The 20,226-nt window shown below is 45.9% G+C and overlaps 1 protein-coding gene and 1 long non-coding RNA gene across 7 annotated transcripts in view; one reads left to right on the plus strand and one right to left on the minus strand.

Moving 5' to 3' along the window:
* Clybl (citramalyl-CoA lyase) overlaps positions 1–20,226 on the plus strand; it is a 220,075-nt gene that overhangs the window by 173,368 nt on the left and 26,481 nt on the right. For all 3 annotated transcript variants that reach the window (XM_075949781.1, XM_075949782.1, XM_075949783.1), the window contains exon 3: positions 18,217–18,405. In XM_075949781.1, the coding sequence (XP_075805896.1) occupies positions 18,217–18,405 (189 nt within the window). The remainder of the gene's footprint in view (positions 1–18,216; positions 18,406–20,226) is intronic.
* The window catches only part of LOC142835935 (uncharacterized), a 94,481-nt gene that overhangs the window by 2,510 nt on the left and 71,745 nt on the right, over positions 1–20,226 (minus strand). Inside the window, exons 1-3 of one of the 4 annotated variants that reach the window (XR_012907962.1) lie at positions 17,782–18,221; positions 15,921–15,968; positions 15,270–15,405 (exon numbers count right to left, since the gene is read on the minus strand). This is a non-coding gene — a long non-coding RNA (uncharacterized LOC142835935). Of the gene's footprint in view, positions 1–15,077; positions 15,415–15,920; positions 15,969–17,781; positions 18,222–20,226 lie in introns of those variants that run through there. The other 3 variants (XR_012907959.1, XR_012907961.1, XR_012907958.1) reach the window with 3 other exon arrangements.

Here is a 20,226-nt window from a genome sequence, read left to right on the forward strand (position 1 = left end):
ACTGGTATTATCGAATGCAAATATGAGATTTATGGCTCTCTTTTGATAAAAAGCTTTTCGTTTTGTTTCTTTTGTTTGCATAGAACCACCCCACTATCAGCATAAGGGGCTTCATTTTAATATTTCTTCAATAACTTTATTTTGATGACTTGGTTTCTGTGCAAGATCCTCATTAAAACTGTTTATTTTTGTTTTTTTTTTTGGTTTTTCTTTGTATGTGTGTGTGTGTGTGTGCGCGCGTGCATATGAGTATTTTGTCTGAATGTGTCTATATATGTTCCATGTGCACGACTGGTTCCTCAGAGGCCCAGAAAGGTATCAAATCTCCTGAAACTGGGAATTACAGGTGGCTGTTAGGTACCAGTGGGTGCTGGGAATTGAACCTGGGTCGTCTGGAAGAGCAGCCAGTGCTCTTACCTGCTGAGCCATCACTCCAGCCCCGTTCCTAGTCACCCCCATCCTTTCAGGTGTCTCAGTTTCACTGAGCAGTCTTGTGGCATGTTTAGAATAAATTTGCCTGTTCTCAGAGCTCTCAGCACGTGTTTAGAAGAGCGCCCTCACTGCATACCCTCCATTTCAGTTTTAAATATTTTATTTTTATATATTTATGTGTGTGTACTCATGAATGTGGGTACCTGCAAAGGCCAGAAGGTGTTGAATACTCTGGAACTGGAGTTCTAGGCAGTCGTGAGCCCCCAAATATGGAAATCAAGCCTGGGTCCTCTACAGGAGCAGCAAGTGCCCTTTACTGCCATGCCCCTCTCCAGCCCCCATTTTGGTTTCAGAGTATGGTGTGCATCAGTTTATAGCTCACAGTGGAGGCTGAGCAGCTTATCGTCACAGTGTTTATGACAATATTGGATCATTTCTTTCCAAATGAGTGGTTTTTAAGTAACAACAAATTGTGGTCTTATCTTTCACAATCCAATTTTAGCATGTAAACAATTTTTTTTTTGATGGCTGACTATTTGTAGTATTAGGAGCAGCGGGGCTGAGTCCCCAGTACCCCGGCCGCCTGCTAGCTTCTGCCCGAAATAACAACACACAAACTGTATTCATTTAAACACTGCTTGGCCCATTTCTACCTAGCCTCTTCTAGGCTAATTCTCACATATTAATTTAGCCCATTTCTTATCATCTGTGTAGCACCGCTAGGTGCGCTTACCAGGGAGATTCTAGCCTACGTCCATTCTGGGTCGGAGCTTCATCGCGTGTGCCTCAGAGAGCAGAGCTATCGCGTCTTCCCGGGAGAGGGGAGCATGGCGTCTCTGCGCTCACTTCCTCTTCCTCCCAGCATTCTGTTCTGTTTACTCCTCACACCCATGTTTTAACCTATGAGGGCCAAGCAGTTTCTTTATTGCTTAACCAATGAAATAAACAGATTGATATATGACACTCCCACATCAACTATTATCTGTGGAAATATTTGCCTCCTGTCTGTCTGTCTGTCTGTCTTCATCTTTCTCCTCTGTCTCTGTGTGTACGTGTGTGAGTGCAGGAATATATTTCTACATTGTGAGTGTGGCGGAAGTTCCAGGACAACCTTCAGGAACTGTGTAGGCGGGGTTTTCCTTTGGGACTGCTGGCTCCCCAGTAACTGATGCAGAGATTTTTTAATTAATTATAAATCCTTGGCTGATAACCAGGCTTGTTACTAACTAGCTCTTACAACTTAAATTAACCCATCCTTCTTGTGTGTGCTCTTCCCCGTAGCAGCACCCTTTTCAGCATGACATGTTCATATCCTGCTTCCTCTGTGTCTGGCCAATGACTCTGCCTGTCTTCTCCCCAGTGTTCTCTCGTCTGGCTCTCACACTTAACCTCTTCCTGCCCAGCCATCGACCAGTTGGCCCTTTATTAAACCATGGAGAGCAATGCATGTTCACAGTGAGCAAAAGGATTGTCCAAGCATTGCCTGAGACTTTGTGGGGATCAGTTAGCTTGTCCGACAGCACCTGAGTAGGAGAGTGAGGACTAAGAAAGAAAGGAGATAAACTCCAGAAAGCTCTCAGTGAATACTGAAGCAGCCCTAAATGTATTTCTTATGGCCCTTTTTAACCCTAAGCAAATAGGGGAGGGCGAAAGACTTCCTTACCATGGTTCAAAGGACAAATAATCACCTCCTTACTTCTCAAAACATCCAGTAACCACACTTTGGCCAAACGTCCTGTTATTTGGCCTTGAGGGGCAAGAACAAGTTTGAACTCCCTGACCTTAAGTCAGAAATGGACTGGAGTCATTGTTTCTGCTGTTTGCGCTTCCTACTCTAAGCTAGATGACCTGCATGCTTTTGAACAAACCTCTGCCTTCCCCTTCACCTATAATGTTTATTCTTGTTTTAAGACTGGGTGTAGGCAGAAATAATTCATTAAAAAAATAGGGGTAACAGATTCAGAAGCTAGCCAAGTACTTATTGAATCTCTGGCTCCTGAAAATGCCAACCTAGAAGGCAAAAAGATACTTGCACCTTTAAAGGTCAGATCAGCACTAAGGGATGAGTGGATCCTGCACACAGTCAATATAGAGTCATTTGACTATAATACTGAGGCTTGGGTAGGAGAAGCAATTTCCAAAAGTATGAAGAGACATCAAAATACCAAATGTTTTAATTGTGGTAGAATAGGCCTCTGAGAAGGGATGGTAGGCAAGGCATTCCTAGAAATAATGTTCCCTCTGGGAATGACAAAAATAGAAGGTCTCAGTCTTCTGGATTATGTAGAAGGTGAAGCAAAGGCTGACGTTGGACCAATGAATATAGATCAACAAGAGACAGACAAGTGTCCCCAGCAAAGCTGAGGCAGATACAAAAATACACGGAAGGCTTGCTTTAAAGAAGTTTGGTTGCGAACAGGGTTTACAAACACAGAAAGAAACACATGGGAAGAGATTTGTGTCTATTTCCCACACCAACAACTTTGCTCTCATCTAAATTTTTGGTAGCTGAGTGGGCTCAAGGGTAGGGAGGAGGGGAAGCAGGGGACTAATGGCGTATTTAGAAGTTTTCTGTTTCATATCAGAGAAAAATAGGATTATAGCTTTAAATAGAATTACAACAGCAATTAAGTAAAACAGTAGGGAGACAAGGGCTTGAGGTAATCAAGTAATATGTAAACATAAATTTGGCATCATGGTAACCCTGCCATTCCAACACTGGGGAAACCAAGTCAGGAAAGGTGTTATGAATTCAAGACCAGTTTCTTCTATATAATTCGTGCCAGGCTAGCTAATACAATAGTAAGGTTCTATCTCAAGCCACAATGGTAAAGTAGGCGAAAATGAAGATAATTGAGTTGGGTGTGCCAGGACTAGATTACAGATGGTTTCCTCAAATCCTTAATCTTGATCAATAATTTTCTTTGGAACAAAAAACATGTCTCTTGTAGCCCAGGCTGGTCTTGAACTTGTGATCCTCCTGCTTCCATCTCCTTCAGTAAATCCTACCTGCATTAGCCACCACAAAGGACTGGATTAGTTCCCAGCACACACAGAGGACTGCAGATTGCTATCCTTAATGTGAGTTTATCCCCAAATAAATAAACCTGTGTTATACTCCATTCCGGGCTATTGTGGAACTTTTTGGTATAACTGCAGTTAGTTTCACTATATAGACCCTAGGCTGTGAACTCTTCTGCCTCCTGAGTTCTGGGATCAAAGGCATGTGCCTCCACTCCCAGTCAATTTTTTTTTTGAGACAGGGTTTAACTATGTAGCTCTCACTGTCCTGGAGACCAGGCTGACTTCAGACTCCCAGCAATCCCCCTGCCTCTGCCTCTCAAGTGCTGAGTTTATAGGTGTGCACCAGCACGCTTGGTCATTTTTTTCCCAGTGTGAGTTGGATGGACTTGTGGTATTAGGCTTGTTTACTGCAGCAGGCATTTTTATCTCTGTTCCATTTTCCAGGCCCTAATATCGTTCTCCATTCTTCCTAGCAGAGCTACCTTTCTAGGGTACCCATCACTTATTTCTCCTTCCTTAAGTTTTTGTTTGCGGGGGCAGGGAGTATTCTGAAATAAGGTCTTGCTGTGTATCCCTGGCTGGGCCTTGAACTCACTACTTAAAGCATTCTGGCCTTGCAGCTGCAGCAGATTCTCTTGACCCTGCCTCCTGGGTGCTAGGATTACAGTTCTTATCTGCCACACCTGGCCCAGCCTTCCGTATCCTTGAAAGAATTTACTTCGGGTCGTTCTCTTGTGTGTACTTACTTCTTTTTCTTACTATCAGTTTGATGAAGCAAACATTTAAAAAATGCTTACCAGATGTTCCTCAAATAGAAGAAGCCAACACAATGGTGGATTATGTCAATAGATGTTGGGATAGATGGAATAGATTTATGTAGACAATTACTCATTTATATTGGGTGTGCATTTGAGCAAATGTGTCCCTTTTTGATACTGGACCTCAAATTTACTCTATATAGCCGAGGATGACCTTGAATATCTCTGATCATCCTGTCTCTACTTCCAGAGTGCTGGGATTAAAGGCATATACCACTGTCTTAGTTAGGGTTTCTATTGCTGTGATGAAATGCCTTGGCCGAAGCAACTTGGGGAAAGAAAGGATCTATTTGGCTTATATTTCCATATCACATTGATCATGAAAGGAAGTCAGGACAAGAACTCAAATAGGGCAGGAACCTAGAGGCAGGAGTTGATGCAAAGGCTATGGAGGGTGCTGCTTACTGGCTTGCTCCTCTTGTCTTGCTCAGTCTGCTTTCTTATAGAACTCAGGATCACCTGCCCAGGAATGGCACCGCCCACAATGGGCTGGGCTCTCCCACATCAATCACTAATTAGTAAAATGCCCTACCTTGCCTAAAATAAAATGTCTTGACTATAGCCTGATCTTATGGAGTCATTCCTCAACTGAGGCTCCCCCTTCTGTGATGATTCTAGCTTGTATGAAGTTCACATGAAACCACCATGCCCAGTGTTATGTGGCGGTGAGGATGGAACTCCAGCTACTAATCTTCCACACCAGCCTGCATGCCTTCCTACTCCAGGCTGAGGTCCCAGACTGAATTTTAAAAACAAAGATGAGGCCAGTTGAACATGCCTCTTCCTCTGTGCTCTGATCTGCCTAGACGTGAGCAAGCAGCCTGTGCCGCTACTGCCGTGTGTCTCAAGCATAACTGTACGTTCGAACTGGCTCGGAGCGTAGAGGCAGTTGCCACCCAGCCTGATGACCTGCGTTCGGTTCCCAGAACCTCTCTGTTTTGAGGTGGCTATGGATAATCAAGTATGCACTGACTCTTCTCCAGGACTGCTAGGAACACAGTGAGAACAGTTTCTAGTCGGTCTGATGACCCTCAGAGGAAGCAGCCAACTTTACAGCATGCCATGCTCCTGGAATAGGATGGTCTGTAGGTTAGGGCTAGGAATTGCATTTTTTTACTTAAGACTACTTATTTAGTGTCCTACTTTATAACCCAGGCTGGCCTTGAACTCGTGACATCCTTCTTGCCTCAGCCTCCCAAGTATCTGACCTTGGGGCTGGAGAGATGGTTCAGTGGTTAAGATCAATGACTGCTCTTCTAGAGGTCCCAGGTTCAATCCCCAGCACCCACATGGTAGCTCACAACTCTCTGTAACTTCAGTTCTAGGGGAACCAAGTATCTGACCTTTTTAACTTACTGTTTAAGGGTTGAACCCCATCATAAGTTAAAAAGCATCTACATGTTTTATTCCTGAGCCGTGGGCATGGGGACTCCACTGTTCTATTCATGAGTTGTTTATCACTAAGGGTAAAGTCACTGTCATTGGGGACTTTGGCTTCCAGTCTGGTCTTTTCTAAGATTCACTAATCTTACTCCTGATGGGGAAGTGTCATATATCAATCTGTTGATTTCATTGGTTAAGCAATAAAGAAACTGCTTGGCCCTCATAGGTTAAAACATAGGTGGGTGGAGAAAACAGAACAGAATGCTGGGAGAAAGAAGCTGAGTCAAGGAGTCGCCATGATTCTCCCACTCCAGACAGATGCAGGTTAAGATCATTCCTGGTAAGCCAGCTCATGGGCTACACACATTATTAGAAATGGGCTAGTCCAGGTGAGAGAGTTAGCCGAGAAAAGGCTAGATATAATGGGCCAAGCGGTGTTTAAAAGAATACAGTTTCCGTGTAGTTATTTTGGGGCATAAGCTAGAGCTAGCCATGTGGGCGGCTGGGTGCTGGGGACGCAGCCCCGCCGCTCCTACTACTACACACTCACATCGGGGAACAGGCTGTTCTCATCTCTGAGCTTAGCAGGGCGAGCTGTGAAGCCTGGTGTTTCTCCACAGCATCTTCCTCCAGCAGCCTGGCCGTTGCTGGGCGAGCCAACACCTAAATGTCAAAACAGAGTCATTGCCCACTTTGCAGGTCACTCCCCATCAAGGTGTGATGCAGAGTCCAGCTAGGTGTATATTAGAGGCCAGTCTCAAAGAGTTTGTGGTTTTCTTTGTGATTATTCCATCTTTTGCATATTAATGTAAACCGTTGGGTTTCCTTCTCCACTTAAAGTTAGAGAAAACAACGACGCTGTATGGCAGGGGCTAGTGGGGACCTCTGATGTTGTTAGGACTTTGATGTTCTTGAAGCCAGGTGTGTGTGGCCAGATGGGATGCCTTTCCCCTGTCCTACATGTCCAGGGGCCTCTGCTGGCAGAACCTCTGCCCAAGAGGCTTCCATCTTCTTCTCACAGGAAGAAAGGACACTGTTTTATTGTGACACGGGCCATCCAGCGTCCGCACAATCTGTTCTGCTAAATCGCACCTGGGGCTGTTCAGAGAGGGATCTGGCAAGGTTTCTGGCTGCTGGGGCCGAGGCCCTGGCCTCAGAAGCCAAATTGCGGCAGTGGTGCCGAGCTCTGAGTTCGCCACTCGGGAAATTAACCTACTTGTTCGCACGTTAAACGCTTTATGAAAATTTACTGGGCGCAAAAAGAGGAAAGAAAACCCAAGTGGTTGCGCAGTATGCCTGCCTGCCTGGCACCAGCGAGGGAGCAAAGCTGCCGAGACGTGGATGAGAAGGGCTGGCACGGGAAAGGTGGAAAGCAAGGGGGAAGCCAACACCAACAGCACTGCCAGCCCGCTATTGTTTTGTTAGCATTCACAGTGGCGGGTGGGGGAGGGGGGTTTAATTAGAGACAATCCGGTGTGTGGGAGTTGGTGCACTCAGTGGCTCTTGCCACCTCTACAATACCCATTTGCAGACTAGGAAGCAAAGCCGCTGCCAGTGTAGGCGGTCCCAGAGAACAGCCCTCTGTGGTGACCAGACCACAGTTAGCAAAGTTTCCCCCTTCTTTGAGGAAGAAAAATGAAGCCGATATAGAGAGATGGTTCATTGGGTTCAGGCGCTTCCCACCACGGCCTGAGCTGGATCCCTGGAATCCATGTAATGGAAGGAGAGAACTAGCTCTCTGCATGCAGGCTGTGGCACACTCGAACTCCCCCACTCCCATATACAGATAGATAAATGTAGCCCACTTAATACCCTTCCTGCTTGCCCCAGCATGTTTGGGCTAGATCCCCAGCTCCGCCTAAATCGGGTCAAGTTCTCCCAGCCAGCACTGCAGAAATGGAGGGAGGAGGAGGATCAGGAGTTCAGGGTCATTCTTATCCTTGGCTGTATAACCCCGTGTGGTGAGTTAGAGACCAGTCTGGAAATACTTGAAAAACAAAACAAAAACGGGGTGACCCACACCTTTAATCCCAGAGGCAGAGGCAGGCAGATCTCCAAGTTTGAGGCCTGTCTGGTCTACAGAGGAGTTCCAGGACAGCCAGGGCTACAAAGGAAACCTTGTCTCAAAACCAAAAATGAGCAAACGAACAAAAAGGATTTGCAGGTCACCACCATCTTCCATCCTCTATTAATTTTCATCTCTTTCATGGTTGGTTTTAAGAAAAAATATATGAATGAGATGGAAAAGTACAACCCTTTAAAATACCTATCAGTTTATTCTAGAAGAGGGTAAGACCCTTTAAAGTATTTGGTTAGTAAGATGGCTCAGCAGGTAAGTTGTTGGATCGCTGTCAAGCCTGATGACCTGAGTCTGACCCTCAAAGTCTGTATGATGCAGAGGACCAAATCCCTCAGTTTGTCTTCTGATGACCATGTGTATGCCAAGGCACCCACGCTTGCTCACACACAGACAAGTGTGCACGTTAAATAAATGTAAAAATGTTTAAATGCCTGTACATTTGTCATGTGAAAGGACCAGAGTAAGCCAGGTGTGGTGGCGTAGGCTCGCAGTCCCAGTTTTCCAGAGGCAGTTAGGAAAGGATCGGCACAGTTTTGAGTCCAGGCTATGCAGTGAATTCCAAAGCATGGCCAGGTTTCAAAGGCCCCAAGCTAGCATGGCTAATTGACTGCTTGTCTAACGTTCAGAAAGTACTGAACCTGTGATACCCAAACTCTTGGGAAGCGGGGAGTTGAAAGTCAGTCTCCTTTACACAGGAAGCTTGAGACCTGTCTGGATACGTGAGACTCTGTCTCAGACAATCTCTTGTCTGGAAGTGTTTGTTTGTTTGTTTGTTTGAGGGAGGCAGTGTTTTTGTTTGTTTGTTTTGTTTGTCTTCTGTATTAATTTCTTTTTAGCTCTAAAGCCTAGCCCGTGTGAGCAGCTGCTTGGGAAAGTCACGGTCCAGTTTTGCGCACCGTAGAAACAGCTGTTCTCCTGTGGCTTCTGCTGATGCCCACGTTGTTGCTCTACCAAATTTTCTTCCTTCCTGGCTGCTAGGAAGACAAATGACTAACAGACTCGAATCGTCACCCGGTGTTCCGCTATGGGAAGAGAGGGGGTCGGGAGCAAGTCACTTGCAGTGAGCTTAGCTGGCTTTGCTTCGTGGCAAGGCTGGTTGTGCCAAGCTGCCGGGCCTTTTTACTCCTCCCGGTATAGTGCTGTAACTCCCTACTGATGGACTCTGGTTTCTTTGTGTTGGCACCTGAGGTGTTGCTGAAGTGACTGACATAGAGACAGGATTTTCTGACCCCAGTGTCATTGTTTGTTCATGTCCACCATGGACAGCCAGAGAAAAATGTGGCCCAGTATGCCTCCAAGCCTTGGTGATGGGTAGAGAATCATGTCTTCCTATATAGAAATAAGCTAGACTTTAATGAAAAAAATTGTTCTTGGGCTGGCAAGATGGTACTTGCACGAACCTGGGGACCTCAGTTCAACCCCCAGAACGACTGGAAGGTTGAAGGGGAGAAACAGCTCCATCCCATCATGCACATACACACAGTCACAATAAATAGTTTTAAAATTTGGTTGTTTGGATGATTTTTCTGTGTAGACCTGGCTGTCCTGGAACTCCCTCTGTAGACCAGGCTGGCCTCAAACTGGTTTGTGGTGGTGCACATCTTTAATCCCAGCACTCAGGGGCCAGAGGCAGGTGGATGTCTCTGAGTTCGAATCCAGCTTGGTTTACAGTCTGAGTACCAGGACAGCCAGGACTACACAGAGAAACCCTAAAACAAACAGAAACCCAGAATCTCAGGTAACTCAAATTGACAAGAAACTTGCTGTAAGGCTTAGGATGACCTTGAACTTCCGACCTTTCCTGTCTGCCTCCTGACAGCTGGGATTACCTGTGAACCCCACCCAGTGTGTGAAGGTTGGAGTCAGGACCTCAACAATGCTAGGCAAACACTTCTACCAAATGAGCCAGGCGCCCAGCCCCAATAGCTGGTTCTTGATGTGCACATGGAGAGGAGACGTTTAATCCTCCTCCCACAGTGTAGCTGGAGGAGGTCACCTGACAGAATGTATTGCCAGCATCACTTACAACTGTTCAGGCAGGGCATAGGTGATGTGCCTGTTATCTCTGCCGTGTTTGGACCCTCGGTAAGCCTGCCTCATTAAATTATGAACCGATCACTCTTGGTTTACCATGAAAAAGAGCGGAAGCACCGGGCTCCTGCCCCGACCGGCGATCTGCAGCACCTGCAGCAAATGCCGCGTTTCCCTCCTCATAATGAAGAAAGGTAGGTGCACAGGCCTTTGATGACACGGTTCCCTTTTGCTTGTTTACTTTGATTCTCCCACGCAGACTGCGACCCAGCAGGAGGGCTTTTAAACCAAAACAGTTAATTACCTCCTGTAACCCAGAGAAGTCGTGAAATATAAATACCGGCAAAGGGAGAGGGCAGCTTGGCTCCAGTGGTACTTTGTACCAGTTGGGGAAGAGAGACACCTTCTCAGTCCGCCAGGGGCAGGGTGGAGGGAGACCAATTAGCAGGTGTGCTGGGGGAGGTGGTGGCCACCCACTCTGCTGTGTTAGTGGGCTGGACTGGAGTCCCCCAAACAGAAGGTGAATGGGAGTGAGTCCTTCTAGGCCTTCAGGCCCTCCCAAAGGATGATGCTTCAGTGTGGAAGTGTGACCAAGGACAAGGCACCTGGTCCAGAGCGACCTTAGGGTGCACCTGTGAATTCACGTCCTCTTAGCTCTTCAGCTAATTCTCTGCTGCTCTAGTAGACTTGTTTGTCTCTCTGTACAGCCCCCTGCCAGTAGGCAGGGCTCCCTCCCCTGACTCCTTCTTATAATGTGGGTCACCTACTTGGTTTTTGTGTGTGTGTGCATGTGCATGTGTGTGTGCATGCGCATGCGTGTGTGTGTGAGAGTGTGCGTGAGTGTGTGTATGTGCATGTGTGTGTACATGCATGTGTGTAAGAGTGTGTGCGTGTGAGTGTGTATGTGTATGTGCGTGTGTGATTGTGTGTATGTGCGTGTGTGTGCGCGCGTGTGCGTTTGTGTGTATGTGCGTGCGTGTGTGTGTGCGTGCGTGTGTGTGTGCGTGCGTGTGTGCATGCATGTGTGTAAGAGTGTGTGCGTGTGAGTGTGTATGTGCGTGTGTGATTGTGTGTATGTGCGTGCGTGTGTGCGTGCGTGCGTGTGTGCGTGCGTGTGTATGTGCGTGCGTGTGTGCGTGTGTGTGTGCGTTTGTGTGTATGTGCGTGCGTGTGTGTGTGCGTGTGTGCGTGTGAGTGTGTATGTGTATGTGTGATTGTGTGTATGTGCGTGTGTGTGTGTGTGTGCGTGTGCGTTTGTGTGTATGTGCGTGCGTGCGTGTGTGCGTGCGTGTGCGCGTGAGTGTGCCTCAGCACCCACATGGAAGTCAAAGCACGGCTTTCAGGAGTCATTTTCTCCTTCCCCCATCGATTCTAGGACTTGAACTTAGATTATCGGGCTCGTCCATGGCAAGTGCCTGTCCTCTTGAAGTCATCCCATCTGTCCATTCCGGCTCCCTTCTAGGGGGTGTTCCTTCTGCTGCTGCTATTGAAATTCTTAGTTGTCAGAGTCTCCAAGCCCAATCCCAGCCTCCCTTGCTCCTCTCAGGCTCTGTGGGAAGGGCCACCCCTGCCTGTGGGCGGCAGGTTTTGTTCCACTAGCTAAACCCTACTACACTTCTAATCCTATGGGCCCCATCACTAGCCATATACTACAGTATGGGACTACTAAATCGGTAAGGTTACTTTGACAACCAGCTGACAGTTCCTCAGAATGCTGAGCGTACAGTTACTATGTGACATTATAAAAGGGAGGGGTTCACAAATATCCATACGGTGGGATATTGTTTGACAGTAAAAGGTGTTGATGGATGATGGAACACGAGCAAGTCCTGACACATGACCACAGATGAAAGAAGCCATTTACGGAAGGTTTCATATTATGTCTCTGAGTTCTAAAGCAAAGCAAATATGCAGAAAGGAGAAGTACGACTGGGGGAACTACATTGTATGAATCTTGTCTCGTTAAAGCGTTACCAAGGGACTGGAGCTAGGGCTCAGTGGTTAGGGACACTTGTGGCTCTTGCCGAGGACCTGGATTGGGTTCCCAAAGCCGTCGTGATGACCCATGATAGCCCACACTCCAGCTGCAAGGGATTCAGTGCCGCTGCCTTCTTGCCTCCGAGAACACCAGGCATACATCTAATGCTTATTAAATCTTCAAAAAGAAAAAAGAAACCAAACAACAACACCCAAAACCAAACAGAAAACAAAACCACCAAAAACTCACAAATAGTTGTCTACAAATTGTGTCCTCAGATAACAAAGTGAAAGTTGTTATTCTTAAACTTTTTATTGTGGGGACACTCAGATAGACACAAATGTCAAGGAGACTTGTGAGGTTGTGTTTGTTTTTAATAAACATAGAGTCAGTCATTGACCTGCTCCCCAAATACGAACATTTTAGAAATCTTTTCACAATATTTTTTTTCTCAATTTTATTACCGGAATTTTGAACATTAGAAAATTTGAAAGATTATACAATGAAAGCCAAGTATCCTCTGCTGTGTTTTCCCACTGGCACACTGCTCTGCCTGTCTTCATCTGTCCTGTCCGTCATCAGCTCATCTTCAAAATTTATTTCCATGTAAGTTGCAGACAGCCCCACTCTTCCCTCGGTCCTACCACATGCTTATCACCAACCAGGGATGTTTATTGTACGTCTTCTGTTTTTTAGTGAAACTCATATACAGCGAAACACACAAATGTCCAGTCTTCATGCCTCGACGTGAGGTACATGTGAAATTTTGTGTCACTCAAAGCCACGGTTCTAGTGTCTTTTGGAAATACTTTTAATCCTTTTACACTTACTGATTTGGGGAGGGGGTGCATGCGGAGCACACCCCACTTAGGTCAAAGGACAACCTGCCAGAGTCAGTTCCCATCACCTAATTTGGGGGATCAGTCTTACGTCCTCCAGCTTGGCAGCAGGGACCTTTGACAGCAGGGCCTCTCTGGCTGGCTCTGTTGGAAATGTTAATTCTTCTCATGGAGTTTTGAATGTCCTCATTGTGTTTTCTATGTTGTGTTTGCCTGTTGTAGAGTTGATTAAATCTCCGAGATGAGAAATTTCAGTACATACCATAAGCTTCCGAGCCTTCTTGGTTCTTGAAAGATGGTTTGTAATTTTTTTTTTTTTTGCCGTAAGCCCTTGTTTTAATGTATCTTTCATGATTAACACATCAAAAACTGTCCTGTATCAAAATCTATCATTTCACAGTAAATAGGGACAACATGTAGAAGGCTGTAGGATGAGTCAAGGCATGAAATTTTAAGCCAGTTAAGACACAGAATGTCATCAGTGCAAGGTTTTCTTTTTCCCTTCCTTCTTTCCTTCCTTTTTTTTTTTTCCTTTCAGGAAACAACCCAAGATTTCTTTTCCACAACAGCAACACAAACCCATGAACTAGCAAGTCATATGGCCAAAGCATGCCCTGTTCATCTCTGAAAAGTCGGAACAAAATTCATTATTTTGTACAGTTAATGCCTTATTAAATGCCCACACTGTCTCTTGCCTTGTGAAACACACTGCCAGTTTGCAAGAATCGAGGAACATGCTTTTCAATTCGGTTACTACATCCCTCTTAGTGACCCCTGTGACGATGAATTCTGTATATTTATAAAGAAACGCAGTATGGCCTCCTGATACAACACACACCTATGTTGTGTTGCAGGCATTTCCGCTTTTTACTATGTGTCTCTAGAAAGCAGATGAAAAGGAGGCCTTTAAATGGAACAGTTCGCACAAAGTTTTTTTTTTTTAAGCTAAACTTAACCTTGACAATTTTAATATAAAGAAGCTACTATCAAGACCTTATGCTCAAAACTTGGAAGAGTCCACACCTGTAACATCACTACGAGTGAGATGAGTGGAAATGGGTTTAGAGGAGTTGATCTAGAAAAAGTAAAATTTACTAGTGCTTTGGAATGTAAGACATGGCATTTCTTTCTATGGAATGAAAAATATTAATTTTATATGTGCTTTTTAATTACAAAGGCTGTACATCTCCCCCGGGTCTAGAAGGTCCTTCCTACTCTTAATTACTGGATCTTAGTGTCTAGTGGAGGCAAGCTTTTCCCCCTTCCCTGTAAAGGGTATACTTTAATGTTCACAGTTTGTGCATATGCAGGGGAGAGGGGGCGCAGAGGGAAGGTGTTAATTCAGATGTTAGGGAACTGTGATGATGCTGTTATTTAAGGCACGTATTTGAGTGTGTTTATACTCCGTGGTTCTATAAATAAACCCGAGGGGGCTCCTGGATGTCTCGATGCGTCTTGAATCCCGTGCCCTGTCTGTCTCATCCTATCCGACAGTAGAATTGATGCTCCTCTAATCCCTGGAAGTTTGGGGCTAATGAACGGACTGCTGGGCGGCCGCCACGGAGCTTGGTCCCAAACTATACTGTACTTCACACTCGATTTATTCTCCAGATGGCGAGACTGTGCCGCCCCGCCGCGAGGGACCACCCCTTCCACTGGAGTGTAAAAGTGGACGGATGTTGTTTTCTTTGCAGATCTCCTCGTTCTGAGCTAGAAACTCGCGAGGATGATTAGTTATTAGCTCTAATGGGTGCCAACTGAACCAACTGCACGCAGATTTTCTCCCTTAGTTTCGGAGGCCGCAGTCTTGGGGATGGTTGATTTATCTGCTTCCTTACGTCACCGGAGCGTGTCTCCTCCCCAGGTGACAGGAATCCAGGCTCTGAAATCATAGCACGCCTTGGTTCCTGGCCCAGACACGGTCACACAGTACTGTGGCTTATGCATAAGGACAGTTTGATTAGCCTCTGGTCCACTGCACCAAACAGCCTGTGACACGGAATATCGACCAGTTGCGGGAGGTTTGGGAAGGCCACTTTTCAGAGCAGGGCTCTTGGAAGATTCTGGTCCATCTCAACTTGTCTGAAAGCCACGTGAAATCTGCAGTCAGACATGATACAGAGGACCCAATGGCACTAAGTGAACACTTCCAGGATCCATTCAGCCTTCAAGCTTGTCAGTTCTGAGAGGGCCACGTTCATCCTGCCACGAGGACCCATCAGCGAGGCCGTGCTGTTTGCCCCGTGATCCCTCCTCAGTCTCCCTGAGACCAGCTTTCCCCCCTATAGCGTTCTTCCACCACAAAACACGTTCCTTTCAAAATTTCTGAAAGTCATTCTGAGCACCCCACTGAGGGAGTGTGACAGGCGCCTGGAGACCTCTTATTAACCTATCTGAAGATGGGGATGGAGGGAGGAGTAAGGCTGGAGAAAAAGATGCGCGAAAGGAAGGGAATGATGAAGATGGTACGGAGAAGTCAAACTAACAGACCGGGTGGTCGGAACTCACAGAATACACACCACTAATTGTTCTTAGAAGCCGCCTTCCTCACAGCCCAACAGATGGCTTGGGTGTATTTACTAGCACAGTGACATATTTTACCATTAAAATAATAATAAAAAAATCCACACACTTGTTGGTTGGTGTAAATTCAGTAAGGTTGTTGGATATTTTGGGATACGTACCAGAGGGATGCGCTCCTCATTGATGTAAATTGTAGCAATCAGCAGCCTGTTAGTCAGGGTGTTGTGTGGCAATATACCTCAGACGCCATCCTCTCTCTCTCTGGAAAGGTGCGCCACCATGCCAGGAAAGAGCGCCCTGTTTATTCTGAGCCAAAAAAACAAAAAGGAAGAAAATGCTGAGCGCTGGCTGCTCATTATTATAACACGAAACGGACTAATCAGATTATGCCTAGAAACTGGAATTAGAGGCTTCGTTTGCAGCCAATTTCACAAGGATTGAGTTACTAAGTCAGCCGGAATGTGCGGAAACCATGGCAATCTGAGTTCAGATGAGAAATCACAAACAGGTTTGGGATGTGAGCTCTGAACAAACATTTCTCTTCAGATCCAAAGGAAATAACCACGCAGCTTAAGGGTCCGGTTCTGTTGGACACCAGAGAAGCAGTTTAGAGAGTCGCCAGGGATTCTGCGTCATTGAGCACACATTTGGTAGACATGTTGATTCAGTCTTTCCTTTTTAAAGACAGGGTCTTGTAATGTAGACCAGGCTGGCCTAAAACCTGATGTCCTCCTCCCTCAGCCTCTTGAGTGCGCCACCACACTTAGCTTGACGGCATAATATTTTTACCCTTAAACGATCCAGAGAATTACCTTTTATTCTCCCAGTCAGTGTTTCGGTAGATCTTCTGCAAGGCTGTCCTGTTATAGGGTGAGAATCCGGAAGTTAGAATGTTTGCAAATCCAAACTATCCAGACCTAGTAACTGTCCGGACGGTGTGCAGCATGACCTGTTGTTTTAGGGTCTCTGAGGCTGTGGATCTGAAGGCACAGGAACCCCTCCTGCTACGACAGACAGCCTTCGAGCCCCGCTATGGGGCTGACTCCTGTGCTCCCTCATGAGGACATTCCCGCTAGCCTTTGCAGCCACAGTACATAGACTGCACTGGGAAACAACCGGTTTGGGCAAGGGTGGGTACTGGAGAGGGGCTTAGAGGTTAAGAGCTCATCCTTCTCTTGAAGAGGACTTGTGTTTGGTTCCCCATACCCTCATCAAGTGTGGTTCACACCCGCCTGTGACTCCATCTTCAGGGGAGTCTGATGCCGCTTACCTCTTAGGGCATTTGTGTGTACATACGTCCTACAACACACACGTATGTTATTAAAGACAAATCTGAAACATGAAGTAATGGCCATTCATCGTGTGGACCCGAGTCACTATTGACTGCATCATCTCATGTGCTTTCTCTTGCTTTTGCCTAAATTCGGCCTAAGTATGCACAGCCAACACTCTGGAAATCAGGTTTGCACAGAGACATCCTAAATTCGTTCTGGGTGCTCTTTCCCCTGTCCCGATAACGCTAAGCTACACTCTGATAACACTGTTTAGCTCAGGCCCCAACTGGAAGCCTTCCTGATTTCTGTTCTGTCTTATGTCTGGTTTAAATCAACTGTCTTGGGTTGTCTCTGTGGGTCTAGACTTTATGTTGGCTTAAATAATTCTATCACTTTTTGTTTTAAATAGGCTCTTACCATGAAACTCTGCTAGCATGGAACTCGCTATGTATATACCAAGCTGGCCTTGAACTCTGTGATCTGCTTGCCTCTGTCTCCTGAGTGCTAGGGTTAAAGGCGTGCTTACTTCGTGCATCAAATAATTCATGGTTCTCTATGCTTTGGGGAGCTCTTTTCTAAGATGTGTTGCTATTCAAATGGCTGCATACGTTCAGTTTTTCAAAGGTTTATGTAATTTTATTTTATGTGTTTGAGTGTTTGCTTATGTGTGTAAATGTATATGTGTATATATATGTGCACCATGTTTGTGACTAGTGGCCATGGAGGCCAGCAGACTGTATCACTCTGCGGCCACCAAGTGGATTCTGGGAACTAAACCTGGGTCCTCTGCAAGAGTACTGAGTGCTCTTAACCACTGAGACATACTTCCAGCTCCAGGACCTCTTTTTTTTTTTAATGCATTCATCAGTATTAGATGCTTTAAAGTTTTATTGGTGTAATAAACATTCTTCCCAAATGAAGCTACCTTTGATAAGTGTTCCTTCTGGCGGTGAGAATTTGTTGAGGGCTGTTGGCAAGATGGAGGACTTTATTTTTGAAACTAGAATTGACGGTAAAGAATGGCCCTAAGAACTCCCTTTCTCTCATTGCCAGCCCTCAGCTCTTCGTGTTCTCACTTCCCCCCGCCCACCCCACAGTCTTCACCTCCAGCTCAAAGCTGGTACGGCTTTTCTCGGGATAATTCAAATGTGACTTTCAGCTTCTCATAGCTGCAGCAGAGACTGTCAAATGAAAGAGAACAGTCTGTTTGTCAAGCACTCCATGAAGGGATTTCTTAGTGCTATTACTGGTTCCCTGTGAGTTAGTGAGAACCTTTCATGAAGTACTGAATGTCAGATTCCTGTAAATCCTTTCTTAATTGAGTGTCAAGACGCAACTTGGTCACACACACAAAAATAATGACAACACAGATGAATCCTTTTTTAAAAAACCGTGATACCTGGAGAGCAGAAGTGCAGGGCTTGCATTTCGGCTGCACTGACAGATGCTAGTGCCATGACGCCAGTGGCGTCTAGCTTCTAAGACTAGAGATGAAGAAAAGGGGAGAAAGACTTGGAGCTATGCTTAGTGCACAGTTCATGCCCAATCAGTGAATTATTTTACCCCTCCACTAGAAAGTACACAAATGAGCACATTGCTCTGCCGTTCAGAGGTACACAGTCAGTATGCTATATACGATGGTCTATCCCCCTTGTGTTCCAGCCGTCGTGAAAGATGTGTAGAAATCATTCACTCCCCTACGAGTGCTACCGTTTTCTCGGGGACAGAAATGGTGTTATTCTCATCACAGTGTCCATCAGAGTTCCGGGACTGTTCCTTGGGTCTTCCTTAACGTTAAGAGTAAACTTAAGTACATTTTTCTCAATGTTCACAGGATGAAGCACGACTGAGAATAGTAAGAACTCTCGAAGACTTTGACCTGGGCCCAACAGAAAAGTGTGTGAGAATCAACTCAGTGTCCAGTGGTCTGGCTGAGGCTGACCTGGAGACCATCCTGCAGGCCCGAGTTCTGCCCTCTAGTGTGATGCTACCAAAGGTGGAAGGTCCTGAAGAAATCCAGTGGGTAAGCTGTGCTTTGCTGTGTGGCTCAGGGCCAGCTAAGGAGTCATCTCCAGGACCAGGAGGGGACGGCATCGGTTTAGAGATGCGTACACACACAGCTCACACGATAACTCATGTATGGAGCGGTTGCTTGTCATGTGTCAGGTCCTGGGTTCAGTCAGCACTGTGAGAAAAGAGAGAGACTCGAACAGACAAGGAGGACATGGGGCTGGATGTAGCTCCATTGGTAGAGGGCTTGCCTAACATGCAGAAGGCCCTGGTTAGATACCACACAGCATCACCTAAAATTGGGTGTGGTGACAAAATCATATAACCCCAGCACTCAGGAGATAGAGACAGGAAGATCAGAAGTTCAAGGTCATCCTCAGGTTTGGGGCAAGCCTGGGCTACATGAGATCCTTTCTCAAGAAAGAAGCAGAAGGAATTGTGAAAAGCAGGTAGTAAATCTATTTCCTTCCCCAAGAATCCCACTTTCCCCAACACGTTTCCCCGAAGAGCTCTCCTTTAGAAACAACTGCTTTTGCTTTCTGAGTGTTTCTGTGGTCACTGCGGCTGCCTCCATAGCCCTCACAAGTCAGTTCCTGGACACCAACTTGCCTGAGAATCCATCCGCCCTGCTGCTGGGAAGCCAGGGCTTGTACTTGGAAGAGCCATGACATAGATGGTTCTGGCTGAGGCTCTCCTGGAGCCGTCACAGGCAGTGAGGACCTCTAGCCGCACATGAAGCAAAAAGAACCCAAAGCAGAAAAGGGAAAGGTCACTCCTTAGGGCAACTGGAGGAAGAAACAGGAAGCTTTTAACTCGTGGTTTTAATTAGCTCAGATATTATTTCCTGAACAGCTCTCTGGTGCGCCCCTTTTTAAATTACTGTCAGGTGTGTTTGCGTTTCACGACAGACTTTTCAGCCAATAAAAGCCTGAAATGTAAAGTGGTTGGCATGTCAAATTACTTAAGAAAACTTTGAAATGGGCCCAATTATGCTATGATTGTTTTAATTGTGAGATTCGGGAAGGGGGTATTGAATAGGGAGTTACTATTATTCTGTAAGTCCCTTGAATAAAATGCCATTTTATTATACCACTTGGAGCAGAACCTTTGGGAATAACTGGGCTGAATGGCTGGTGGGGCATTCAAAGCCATATCTCATATTATCCTGAAGGCTGTGCCCCTAGACATAGCAATACTGTGAGTAGCTGTCATACCTGGTGAAACTGCTCACTTAAAAACATTAACAATGTATTTTTTAAAATAATCTTTGGTGTCCTGCCTGCATGCATGCATGCATCTATGAAGGTGTCAGACCCCCTGAAGTTATAGATGGTTGTGAGTTGCCATGTGAGTGCTGGGAATTGAACCCAGACCCACCAGAAGAGCAGCAAGTGCTCTTAACCACTGAGCCATCTCTCCAGCCCCAACTGCTCACATGTTTAATCTATCGGGATATGCTTCATCTTTATTGTCCATACGTGGATCACCTGCCACTATAGCTGCTGAGCACTTGAAATGTGGCCAGTGCAATTGAGGCGTGCACAGCTCAGAGTAAAACACACACATGCCTGACTTTAGAAAGTTGGTATTCTTTCCAAGTGGGGAAAGAAAAATGGAAAACATCCCAATTTTATAGTGGTTCCATATTGCAGTCATAATATTTGAGATCTACTAGTTGAATATAAGATATGAAAAGTCAATTTATCTTCTCTACTCTTTAACCGTAGCTACTGAAGATTGAGAACTGTTACACATGTAGATGCCATGGTATTTGTGTTGGCAGCTGTACACTGGAGCTCTCTCAAAGACCTGCTCATCAAGGGCTTATGTTTAC

Source organism: Microtus pennsylvanicus, chromosome 15 (assembly GCF_037038515.1).
Source record: "Microtus pennsylvanicus isolate mMicPen1 chromosome 15, mMicPen1.hap1, whole genome shotgun sequence".
NCBI classification, from domain to species: domain Eukaryota; kingdom Metazoa; phylum Chordata; class Mammalia; order Rodentia; family Cricetidae; genus Microtus; species Microtus pennsylvanicus.